Source organism: Psammomys obesus, unplaced genomic scaffold (assembly GCF_907164565.1).
Source record: "Psammomys obesus unplaced genomic scaffold, mPsaObe1.curated_primary_1811, whole genome shotgun sequence".
Lineage (NCBI taxonomy): Eukaryota > Metazoa > Chordata > Mammalia > Rodentia > Muridae > Psammomys > Psammomys obesus.
Window position 1 is genome coordinate 3,731,630 of NW_026591086.1, and position 13,528 is coordinate 3,745,157.

At 42.9% G+C, this 13,528-nt stretch overlaps 1 protein-coding gene across 1 annotated transcript in view; it reads right to left on the bottom strand.

Annotated features, from left to right (window-relative positions):
• Window positions 1-13,528, bottom strand: part of Elp3 (elongator acetyltransferase complex subunit 3) — a 66,677-nt gene that overhangs the window by 29,017 nt on the left and 24,132 nt on the right. Inside the window, exons 8-10 of the mRNA XM_055609700.1 lie at window positions 8,531-8,692; window positions 6,301-6,427; window positions 3,790-3,983 (exon numbers count right to left, since the gene is read on the bottom strand). Coding sequence (XP_055465675.1) covers window positions 3,790-3,983; window positions 6,301-6,427; window positions 8,531-8,692 — 483 coding nt within the window. The remainder of the gene's footprint in view (window positions 1-3,789; window positions 3,984-6,300; window positions 6,428-8,530; window positions 8,693-13,528) is intronic.

Sequence of the window (13,528 nt, forward strand, 5' to 3'; positions counted from 1 at the left end):
TTTTAATTAATTATATATAAGCTTTTAATAACTATATATAAAAAGTCTCAGTGTGATGTTCTGATAGCAATACATTGTAGATGGTTATCACATTATTTAGCAATCTATCCCCCATCATATCAATTCTTTGTGACAAGAACACTCCAAATCCTTTCTTCTTGTCATAACTGCCTTTTTGTGGGGCAATGGTGCTAGGATTAAACCCAGGGCCCCACCTGCTGGGCAAGCGTTACATGGCTGGGCTACTTCGCTCCCTAACCTGTGCACCCTTACAGCTCTATTCACCCTACTGCATCACCACAGAAACCACCCCTCCTACTTAGCTGCAGTTTTGTTTCAACTGATGAATGAACACCTAAGAAACATCAGCCTGGTTATACTTTACACTTGTGTAAGATCAGTTTGTTTAGATGCCACACTAGTGAGATAATTTGGTGTCTGGTTCTCTGTACCTGGCTTATTTCATGTAAACACTGTCCTATTTACCAGTTTCTGTGAAGATGAATTTCCATCAAACAAGGACATTTTGTAAACAGTCATTGTTAACACATGTGCTGAAGGGGATTGTAAGTAAGTCCTAAAACATCATCGTTTTCATATGGACAGAGGACTGTGTGGCTAGACATGAAGGGATTATACATCTTGAAAGTTAATATATCATACCTTGATGAACATGGCTGCAGAGCAATGTATGAAGCACTGACTTTACAGCAAAACCACACTGTGTAAACACTGACCAGCATATGCAATCTTACATATTACCTCGGTATTGTACAAGTGGCAACTACATTTCCAGTGATTACTGATGACAAATGGTAACTTATAGTCTATATAAGTTTGCGTCACTTCAAAATTCAGTTTGGCATCCCTCAGTATCCTTGAGAAGTTGGCTCCAGGATCACCTGCAGGTACCACAAAAATGCTTGTTTCCATGAAGATGATGCCATCCACATATGTGTACTTTAAATCCCCAGATGAACCATCATACCTGGTATAAGGTCAAGGCTGGGAGTCGCTGCTACACTGCTGATAGAGAATAATGGCAAGGACAGAAGTGTTTGTGTGCTCAGTGTAGCTTCCCCCTGCAAGTTTTTATCTGGGGTTGATTGAGGTTATGAATGTAGAGCTAGAAGTCATAGAACGCTAAATGCACACAAAAATCTGGAAAAATGGGTACAAACCAAATAGCAAGATGGTGAGACAGCTCAGTGGGCAGCCTCCTGATGACTTCAGTTCCAGTCAGAACCCATGGCAGAAAGAGAACTGACCCCTGAAACTCTCCTCTGACCTCCACATGCTCACAGCGGCATTCACACATACACACACACACTCACACAACAGTAAAAGCAAGTAGCAAAATATAAAAATGTGAATTTCCATATAGATAGTCATACTAAAATTACAGTAATATACCTAACTAAAAACAAAAAATATCTTGAAGAAATTCTCCCCATGTTTATCAAAACCAATGTTTTCCTGGACTAATTAGTCCACAGTAAGCTCCACAACCCCAAATCTCTATGAATAAAAACCTGTGTAATAAGTATTATACTTCTATTTGGACCTTTGCACTCTTCAAGCAGCTGTCCTTGGACTCCCCAGGGCATGATGACTCCACACCTTCCAGAGACCTCACCATCCCCTGTGTCTGTGAAGCAGAGGGCGTCCTTCAAAGCCAATAGTCTGCATACTCCATGGTTCCTCTCCTCAGACACTTTAAAGATGAGGGCTGCTGTTACCTCCAAGTCCTTATTGCCTCAGTCTGTGTAGGCAGGACGATGGCTCACAATACTGTTTCCTAGGTCCCAGAAATGAAGCTTTTCATGTTGCACTAGTGTCTCTGCTGCCTCTGACTCACTGGCTACAGGAGTAAGAGAACAGGAGGCTTCTTCATTCTTAGGTAGAACTGGCCGCTTCTGGGACTGGGTGGTCCAAGTCAAACCCACATAGCCTCTTGCCTCTGCTAATGTTCTTGTAACACTCCTTCCTGTTGTACTAATTCACATTTTGGGAAACAATCTCTAAGCTACAGAGAAAGTTCCAGTAGCAGATTCCTGACCCCTGGAGAGTAAGAAGACATGTCAAGACACTTGAACATTCTGTATGGGCAAAGTCTATCACAACCACAGAACTACCCTCAACAGACCTGTGGCTGTTGCTCTTTGACCCCCAACTGAATTGGACCAGTGTCTTAACAAAGTCCTTCAAGCAAAATGACCTGGTTTCCAATCTTGTGTCTAGCTGTCACTTTTCTCTATCTCCATCAAACAGAACTAACTCTCCAACCCTGGTACTTTGAACAATGAGGTGCTGGTTGTTTTCCAGAATGTGTGTCCACTTGGGGTTGCTTAATGTTGGCTCATGATTAGACTCAGTTACAGACACTGGGCAGACGACACAGAGGTGACACTGTGGCGTCAGTCCCGGTAAATTACCACAACCTGTTTCATCAGTTTCTGACAATGCTCACTCCAGTTAGCAGCCAGGCTTCTTCCACTGTGCTGCGTGACTCTTTTCTTTTTTGCAGTAAGTATATCATTGACACTGAAGCAGCGAGCTAAACCCACTGCTCCTTCAGAACACACAAGGCTGGGTTCTCCTGGCCAGAGAAATAAGTGCCGTGTACTCTGCCTTTCTGTTTAGAGATACCTTATTTAATATATATAGTCAATTGATTCACACTGAACTCACTGGCAAACAGTTTTCTCTTGGGCCTCCTCAATAAAAGCCCCCACCACATGCTACTCCCTCCCTAAGCCACTTCACAGCCTTCCAGGAGCACTTAGGAGCAACAGACAGCACTTGAGCACTGTGTTTGGAGGTCATTTTTAAAGAGCCAATTCCTAACCAGCTCACAAAAATTTGAAAAATGCAGCATTAAGTAGAGTGCAAAAAGAACACTTGTTTACTCCGTGAGTGCTGGAAAGAGGCAGAGGCACTGTTCTGACCTCAGCTAAGAGTGCACATGAGTGACCTAAATTGTTCACTGTTCCGAGAATGATTTATGGCAAATATGCTACAAGGAGAGATTCTGAATCACACAATTTTCTAGTAAGTAAATCTGCAAATACAGAATCTGCATGTAATGAAGATTGCCGATATTATGCTTCTGAGGCACACACATTGCTTACCTCATTAAGTTTAACAGTTGGACTCAAGGACTCCTACCTTTAATCATTTGGTTGTAACTTGCTAACATACATGCATACATCCATGCATATACACACATACGCATACACCTACCTGTGTGTAGCATGTGTATACTTGTGCATGCACATGCAGGCCAGAAAACAACCTATGGTGTGGTTCCTCTCTTTGAGGCAGAGACTCTCACTGGTCTGGAATTTACCAAGGAGGGTAGGCTGGCTGGTCACTGAGTCCCAGGCACCTGCCTGTTTCTCTCCCAGAACTAGGATGGCAAGAATCACACACTGGGCTTTCTTTACATAAGTTCTAGCGACCACAGTCAGGCCCTCATGTTTGCAGGGCAAGAACTTTACTGACTGACCATCTCCCCAGTTCCTCAATATATTTATTTTGATGTTCAAATTGTCCTAGATTTTGTCCATGGGACCCCTTCAAGTTGTTCTTACTTTCCTGGCTCATGGATAAGTGGATGATGAAATGGGTTTGGCAAAGAAGCCTAGGCACACTGTCCTTTGTTTCCATTTCATATACTTGGCATTCCTGATATTCTACTTTAAATTAAAAAAAAAAAAATTCAAACACTTGATATCAAACCAGACTGTCCTTTAGAGAGCTATCTGGGGACTGACAGGTAACACATACCTCTGCACTCGGTACACACGAGTCCATGGGGGCACAAGGGCTAGGATCCGAGCCACCAGCTCGATGAGGTCACTGGGAGAATAGCTCCTGTATCTTCCTGATTTCCATAGCTCATACAGCCCAGTTCCACGGATCACCAGGGTAGGGTAGAGCTTCAAACCATCAGGCCGAAAAGCAGGGTTCTCAAAAAATTCCTATGAACAGAGAACCAAACATTACCATTCCATTAGTTCTGTCCCCAAGGGGAAGGTGCACACCTATGCCAACTTCTCTCCACCTGCAGCAGGCCTGGAGCCGTCTTTCCGAAATGTAATGGGGACAAGACGTCACTGTTCAGTAGCCCCAGCCTGACCCGCATTCCACAGCTCTCCTGTGCAGCCCTGTCTATGGCTGCCAGCCTTTTAGAAAGACTACAATATCTTTTAATACGAGACATGATTGTTTAAACTTCTGAAAAATTATACAAAAAACCCATTTAAGCAAGTCCCATCAAAAGCTACAGTGAAAACAAAGGGACAACACACAAACAAATCCCTACAATGTTTACAATAGGGCCCTTTACAGATAAAGTCTGCTGACCGCAGGATGTCACAATTTTGTCCTCGTGCCAACTGGCACCACTTCCGACGTGGGCTACACAGTCTATTTGTTATCTGGAAATGGAGCAATTCACCTGGCTCATCTACTTCTGGCACAGACCTCTTCTATCTTATAGTCTCACTGGCTACTTCTGTATCTGGAGGCAGCAGGGACACACTAGGCTTTGTCCTTCAGATTTTACATGGTGGCGACTCTCAATCTTAACTATGTATCTTTGTACTGGACAGAGGTGGGTTCATAGAGTCCCGTCCATCCTGTCCTTCCCGCCCCTGCACCCATTTCAGGATCTATGCAGCCAGCAGCGCTCTAGCTCTGGAAACTTTCCATTGTTTAACTTGCTTTTCAAACAAACGTAACTACAGGTTTTAGATTTTACTGACTGTCACCTTCTTGAATGCTGTACTTTTGTTGCACCATGTGGTCTTAGAGACCTTCTTTTGTAACTGTGTGATTTCCTTTGTAACATTTGTATTGTATAGAGTCATCAGGTCCTTAATAAATATTCTAGACACCCACAAAGAGCAAGCAGGCAAGCCCTTCTCTGCTTAGTCTGAATCTGCACTGATGTCAGAAAAGTTCTGGTTGCAGCAGACACAGGGGCTGATACATTCCTTTTGTAAGGACAAAGCTAGACTGAACTGGTCCTGGACCCATGATCAAACATGGAGAACTAAAACATGTGTTTCTTTCCTTTCCCTCTAAAATCTGAACAAGCCAAGATGGGACATTTTCAAACAAGTATAAACTTAGATGAACAAAGAACAAGAAAAGAGATGAGGGGAACATGGATGGCAGCCGCAACTGAAAAACAGATGAATACAGGCACACAACTCTGAAGGGGGAGGTAATTGCAAACTATCCCCCCCCCCCCCAATATACACACCCTTAAGAGGCTAATGAAGGCCAGATCATCACACCACAGTCTCCATAAAGTTCAAGAATAAGAGGCCCAGGAATCATGGAGAGCGGAACAGACATGGAGTAAATCCAGATACCGGATCCAAGTCTGCACATGGAAGAACTCCTCTCTACTCCCTGTGCTGCCCTTTCTCTGGGGACGTTGGACTATAAGATTTTGGGCCACAAAGGAGGAAGACAGAAGGCCAGCATCCCAACTGATGGGCCTTGTGCCTTATCTATGCCACCTGCCACCATGTGAAAATTCACCTTATCATACTAAAAATGCTTTTTATAATATTAAGTAGAAAAGCTACATCAAGAATAATGTGGTAGGGTATGCCTTTAATCCCAAGCACTTGGGAGGCGGAGGCAGGTGGATCTCTAGGAGTTCGAGGCCAGAATGGCCTACAAATCCAGTCCAGGACAGCCAGGGCTGTGTTACACAGAAAAATCTTTTGTTACACAAAAAAGTCTCAAAAACCAAAAGAAAAGACAAAAACCTATCCCACCCACATGTGAATGTGTGTCTGTGTTGCATGAGCAAAACTAGCTTCAGATTCTCAAAGCCTAAGCATTTTATAATTAATTTTTTAAAAAACCTTTTATGCATCTAAGTGTTTGCCTACATGTATCACATGTGTGCCTGGCTGCCCAGGGAGGTCAGAAGGTATTGGATCCCCTAGAACTGGAGTTACGGATGTTTATGAGGCACCATGTGGGTGCTGGGAATTGAATCCAGGTCCTCAGGAAGAGTAGTGAGTAGCTGGTGCTCTTAAACACCAAGACAACTCCAGCTCTCAGCCTAGGCATTTTCATCTGAAAAGAGTGTATTAAAATACAGCTTTTGTCTGACAGTGGGGGTGGATGGTCATTCTTCATTGTGCTTAAGATATTTTGGAACAAGCCCTCACAGCTTTAAGAATGGGAAACACAGCAGTTCACGCACAAGAGCAGAGAGGTGGGGGAGGCGTGCAGAGGCGATCTGGGTCCGCTGGCTCAGGCCGAACTTACTATAAACTGCTCAATGTCTCTTTCTAGTCCCACGTTTGGCAGGTCAGGCATCATATGAGCCACCACTTTGAAACCAGAATCTTTGGCCAGGTGGAATGATTCACATGCTGCCTTTACAGTGTGGCCCCTGGGGAAGAAAATGTATTACCTGTTAGACATACAGACAGTCAAGTTAACAAAGGGGTGGTGGTGGAAGAGGAAGAAAACAATCCCTGAGACCAAGAGTCACTAGGCTGGGAACAAAACTCAGAAGTCAAATTTCATACAGCTCTAGGGAGGCCTGGAGGAAAATCACTGCTTCTAAGACTGTTCAAAAATCTTTCATGTACCAAGACCTGGAAGGAACAAGGACCACTGTGTACTGAGATGACTTAGTTCACTACAGAATTGTGTCAGCAAGGACCATGCAGAAGCCAGAGGCATGCTACTGTCCACTCACAGTCCTAGCGCTTGGCAAGTGGAGGCAGCAAGATTAGCAATTCAAGGTCATCCTTGGCTCCTTACTAGGTTTGGGGTGAGACTGGGCAACAAACAAAAACAAAATCATGAAGGCGCTTTTTTTGATCTCAGGTATTACTTCATTCAGAACTGTGAAATATTAGTGGAAAGAAGAAAGAACTACAATGCAAAGCACGTTACTAGTATGTTGGAATGGTCCATCAGAGAAAGGTTTGGCTGGCACAGGGGTCTGATGAGGCCTCTCAGCATACGTTCTCCCGCCACATCTAAGCAGGAAGGAGGCCTTGATGACAGCTGGGGCAACTAGCAACTGAAGCCTTGTGACAATTCCTTCTACCACCAAGATGCTCCCACTTAGCACAGGAAGGTCTCAGAAGCCACGGGATCCGTCATACTCCCTCTGGGTGCTCTGACCCATTTATTCCCATGGCCCTGTTCCCATTTCTAATTAGTTTTCAATAGTGACATTTAAAGTTCTGGGATGAGGCTTGGACTTTCTTTTGAAATCTGCACTCAATCATTCTGCTTCAAAGTTACTGTACAATATGGTCACAACTATGTATGTGTTGTTTTAAAAATTAAATTACAAAGAAATATTTATTTCTTCAGTTGTACTGTCATGTGGGTCAATGCAGTTAGGGAGTTATGTTGATCTCAGTGGACTGCTCTACTGGCAGGCCCTGCTCTAACACATACCTTTAGTTTCACAGGTATGTAACTGTAACATTTAGTGTATACAACGTGAAATCTCTCTCCCATGCAAGGCTCCCGAACTTCCCATTCTCTCCTGCACTTGCTTCCCAGCAGTCAGCAGGCAACACTCACTGCTTTCCAGGGCTTGAGGGTTTCCTGCTTAAATTACTCCAACATCTGTGGGCCAACACTATTTCCCTTTAAACTGTCTTCCATACTGGAACAAAATGGCTCTTACTTACATGCAGGCATGCTCCTATCTGAGCTCCCCATTTCCTCCTGAGTAAAGCCCAGGCTCTTGGGGCTAACTTCCTGGGCCCCTTATGTGCTTCCATCCTCTAACAGCTTTCCACCAGCACATGAAAGAAACTCTGAGCCTCCTCAGCCTCAGCTTTGATGCCATTTCTTCAGGAGGCTTCCCTGACCACCTCCACAGGGACTTCTGAGCACAATGTGTGATCACTACACTCTCCAAGCAGCCTTTCTGTGAGACTTTCCCTACAGGAGCTCACTTTGCTCTGAGGTTCCTCTTTCACATGCATGACAGCCATTAGCTTTTTCTCTAAGCTTAAAAATATTCAATAGATCTCTATTCCATAAACAACAAAGTCCTGTGCCTGACATTCCTCTAGGCTGCTCCTAAGTATGGACCAGTGTGTTTCCTTGCCTCCCCTTCAAAACCCTTGTCAGGGGAAGTGGCCTTCCGGATCTAACCCAAAACATCGTCCTCCTGAAGTATACCTTTGCCACTCGGGTCAGTTGCGTCTGCTGCCAATGAAACCCTGATTTCTCTGCTCTTCCACCAAGAGGCAGTTATTTAAGAGTTCTCTCATATACTGACCTTTCCTGTATATCTTTTCTCTCTGGCTCAGTGATACATTTCTAGATAAAAGAGAATGTCACATGACTATACTGAAAAATGAGGGTAAGAGCAGATGGTTGTAAAAGCATGGATGGAAGAAGGGATTTGAAAAGCTGAGATCTCACGCCTTTCTCTGAGCCTGGGCTCAAGGACAAAAGGTGAGCAGGACAACAGAGTAGAGCCAGTGGGACAGGAGGCCACCTGCCACCACCTCACCTGTTGGTATCTCTGGCCACATCTTCGTAGACACTCTGCACTCCGATCTCCAGCCTGGTGCAGCCGTATGTCAACATGTCACTTAGGTGCCGCTTCATGCAATAATCGGGTCTGGTCTCAATCGTAATTCCAATACACTTTGTGAGGCTTCTCTCAGAATACCTGCAGAGCAGAACTAAAATGACCACCCTTGCCATCGTCTGGGGTCATTTCTTCCCAGCCTTCCTTCTCTTAGTCTTTCCAGAATGAGACAGTAGCTAAGTGTGAGAGCGCTGGAGCCAGACAGTGTAAGTTCAAATCCCAGCTGTGCAACTTCCAAACCAGGCAAAAAGTAATTCTATTAACCTCTCTGGCCTTGGCATCTTCATCTGCCAAATGATGGTAACAACAGTACCCACACTTCACAGAGCCGACACAACTGCACTGGCATACCCTCGTGTCATTACCAGCATCATTATTATTCACACACAGTTGGCCACAGTCATAATCTTCTTGAAAACAGTGATTTCAACTGTGAAAAGCTATTTCTCAATTCCTAGCAACCGATTTCACATAAGCAAAAACCATCTGCATTACTTACTTCTCACTGCATCATAGAGCCATTTAAAATACAACAAAAAAGAGGGTGAAAGGAGTAATGTGGGCTGCAGGCACCATTCAGGTGAAATATCTCCTATGCACCCAGAAGCCCAGCTTCTTCTAGGAATGTGCAAAATTATGGAGCAATTTTTTTTTTTTTTTTTTTGGTCACTCTCTAAATCTAGATACAAGATAGAACTACCTTGGATTTAAGTTATCTGAGACAATGGCCTTAGTGTTGCCCTAAGGTCATAGCATCTGTCAGGGCACTGGTGAGGTGGGATGGCAGGAACTCAGTGACAGAGGCCACTGGCTATCAACAGCGAGGTGTTTCATCATTCCACTTTTACCACTCGAAGACACTGAAACTCAAAAGAAATAGATATCTTGTTCAAGATACACGGTGAAAAAAAAAGTCTAAATTAGGAGTTGAAAGTGGGTCTTCTATTTACCACGCTACTTAGACCTCTCAGCCTGGGACGGCAGGCTTCTGTTTGAACATCTCTAACCTCCTAACTAACTATGCTTCTTCACACCTTTCTGTAATATTCTCATGGGGGTGGGTGGAGAGGCCAAGGGAAACCTTTTATAGTCATTTATTTTTCTTCTTTCTAAAAGAATTTTGAAAAGCAGACATCATAATAATTTTTAACTTAGTTTTATTTCTTCATCCTTAAGTATCAATTAAAACTGGCTAATTTAAAATTACAACAATTATTCAGAGTGTGAAGAATCACTGAACTGCAGAATTGGCTATAGTCTCATCAGACACATTGGAAGTCTCTTCTGAGATGTGATACAGCTGAAACACAGAGAAAACCTAATAAATGAATTACAAGAAAAAGATGAACTTTAAGAAAAGAAGGGCTCATAGCTTATCAAGTGCTGTTTAAGACAAGGTAGTAAATCCTATGTCCTCTCTCAAAGTCTCACGCCAAAACCTGGAAGGCAGGAAGTATGTAATCTCACATGATTAAAATAAATAAATCTTAAAAAAAAAAATACATATTCCTTGCTTATAGTTAGGGGCTGGTGAGATAACTCAACAGTTGAGAGTACTGTCTGCTCTTCCAGAGGTCCTGAGTTCAATTCTCAGCAACCACGTGGTGGCTCACAATCATCTATAATGTGACCTGATATCCTCTTCTGGCTTGCAAGAGTACACGCAGATAGAGCACTCATATGCATAAAACAAATTAAAAAAAATACATTCCTTGTAAATGTACACGTTAAACACAACTCATCTGCTTCCAAAAGCAATTACTGGACTTCAGGAAACTTTCTAAAATTAAAGAAAAAAAAGAAACCACCATGGAGAAAGCAAATTATATAAAGATAGATAAAAGAAAGTAAAAAGTTCTGTGTATATTTCAAAAAAGTAACGAAAACATCCTAGAATCCAGAGTTTAACATGTACCACAAGCCTTCCTATTAATCAGTATTTCTCAAAGGCAATGGCCTTAAGCAAGAGAGCCTGGGCACAGTGACAGCGCCATTGTTGGGAAAAACTAGAGAGCTGGCAACAACAGCAGCAGGAATCTGCCCAGAGGAGAGGAAACCTATGAACCAATCTGTCTGCTACAGAGCATTTATGGCCTGTGGAGGTCACAGAGGAGGCTGTCATAAGCATGATTTATCACTTCGCAAAACAAAACACAGTACAGTACACAGAGGCAAATCTCATTCTCAAAAACTTAACTCCACCTCAAACATGTCTTTTCTTTGGGGAAACGTGGAAAACGAAAAATAACTCAGTTTAAAAATCCATTTGTGGGGCATGCCTTTAAACCCAGCACTTGGGAGGCACAGAGAGGCTGACTTCTGAGTTTGAGGCCGGCCTGGTCTGCAGAGTGAGTTCCAGTACAACCAGGACTACAGAGAAATCTTGTCTTGAAAAACAAAACAAAACAAAACAAAACAGAACAGAACAGAACAAAACAAAACAAAACAAAACAAAACAAAACAAAACAAAACAATTTTAAATTTCCTTTCAGAATTGTATTTCCATCTAAAGAGCAATGATGCGGGAATTCTTATCAAATTTTGAACAATAAAAACAACGGCGTGTTGGATCTTCTGTGAGCCACAGTGACTTTGTTACTGCTGTGTGTAGTCTTGCATCTTAGTAAATCTGCTGCCTTAAGAGTTAAAAGACGTTTACATAAGCATTCTTTTTCATGTGCTAGTATGTGTATACAAGATGCTACTTAACCTGAGCATTTCAGGGTCTACTACATAATTCCCCCTATCATTTAAACAACCACTTACCAAGTGTGCCTCTCTTTCAGTACCCCAGCTGACACCTTATCTTCTAGGGATTTCAGACTTCTTAGGTTCTGGGCAAAGAGAAGGTGTTTCAACTTCTTAGAGAAAGAGCCAGAACTTGGCCTCAGTTTCCCTGCCAGGCTCACTGCTCTGTAGTGCAGCTAGAGGGGTGTCTCAGGGAGGCTGCAGGGATGCACCGAACCCTGTGTGTTGCTTGCAAGCCAACAAGGTGAAAGTGTGTAAGAAGCCTATGTTCTCTAAGAAACACGAGTCAAGCCTGTAATGTACAGTGTCAGATCTGGCAGGGAGCAGGGCAGAGGGAAAGAAGAGCCTCATCTTAGAAAATTAAAGCAAACAAAACCCATGCCACCCAGTCCTTGACTCAGCTCAAGGATATTTCTCCTGTGACATCTTTTCAGAACCCTTGGTAAGACCCCCTTGTTCATCCACACTACAAAGTCCATCTATGGTTTATGGATATGTTTACTTCTCCTTTGAGACAGGGAGCTCCCAACAGACCCAACAATGTTTAGTGTCTAATAGCTTAGAAGTTCAGCACTAACTCCTCCAATCAAAATAAAGAAATGATCATGAAAAATGAATAAGGGAACCAGGTGTAGTGGGGACAAAGGAGGATTCTCTCCCTTCCCACAGACCCTACGTGACCTTGCTGGCTATCTTTCCTCTTGTAAACAGAAAAGGCAACTTGCATTAGGTCAGAGTTACCATATGAACTAAAAACGTACTAGTTTTTATCCCAAAGCTGCTTCATAGTAAAGCTATAGGTCCCCAAACTCAATCCATTCAAGCCAAACTGAGAAGTAAATGAAGGCACAGAGATGAGAGACTGACTTCCGTTGGTCACAATCTACAAACTATCCAGCTAACTATAGTCCCAAATTAATCAGCAGAATTTTAAAGTTCTTTGGATTGATGAAGACTTGCTTGGACTGCTGACAACTGGGGTTATTACTGAATGCCTCAGAAGCACAATCACAGAACAAAGATCCTTTTATAAACTATTATTATACCTGGAAAATCCCTCAGTAAAATCTGATACTTCTTACACTGACATTAGTGAAGTTCTACACTTAAGCCAGCAGGCTTAGAGGATGCATCTACCTCTTTCTGAGATTGTAATGTAATTTCTTTCTGGAGATTGGTTATGTTAACAGGATCTAAAAGCCAACACTCTGCCCAATATAACTGAGAAAGTCAAAGAGAACTCTGATTGTTAAATAACTACTACCAGGAGAAGCTGAGCTGGTGACACTCAAGTAGAGGATAATCAGTGCCCTATCACACTAGTCAACAAGGCTGGCAATACACCAGAACGTCCTTTGACATTCTTGTTTTTGATTCTTCCCACAGCTGATAAAAACTCAACATTTTGTAGTCATGATCAGATAGCTGAGGAACCAAGGGCTCCATAGTGGTAACAGAAAATAAGACAGGCTATCATACCCACAGTGGAACTTTCAGGTTAAATGCATGGAAGTATCACAAAAAGCTTCCCCTGGCAGAACATGATAGCTAAGTGAAAAACAAAATTCAACCTTACTAGATAACCTTACTCCAATAAAAGCCTTCAAATCACAAGTGTCAGAGACAGGATCACCTGGGAGCCATTTTAGTCCCATTGCTTCGTTCTCATGACACCAAGGAAATCAAAGCACAGAACAAGTATGTGCTTAAGCAGACGACAATGCAAAGTGATGGCAGATGTCTACCAAGCACAGAGGCAAATGTGCCTTACACCAAGCTACCTGGAAGGCTGAGGCAGGAGCCAGGCAGGAGTCCAAGATCAACCAGTAAGGGAACTTAATGAAGGCCACTTCCACTGTCCCCACTTCACACCCACCAAGTGCCTCTACCCTTCAGATACACAGGTACTCACTTAAGATGTTCTCCATCAAGAGGTGCAGAGAAAATGAACTATACAGAATCATAAAAGAACAGAAGTCTAGGAAATGATTACTCTTGGTTAGCAAAACCTAATGATTACTCTTGGTTAGTACGGGGGCGCCTAAGCTAGTAGACATAAATCCAGCCAATACAAACTAGTCATCCCTACACCAAATGTTTTTTTTTTTTTTTTTAATTTTTATTTTATGTACATTAGTGTGAGGGGGTCAGATCCCTTGGGATTGGGGT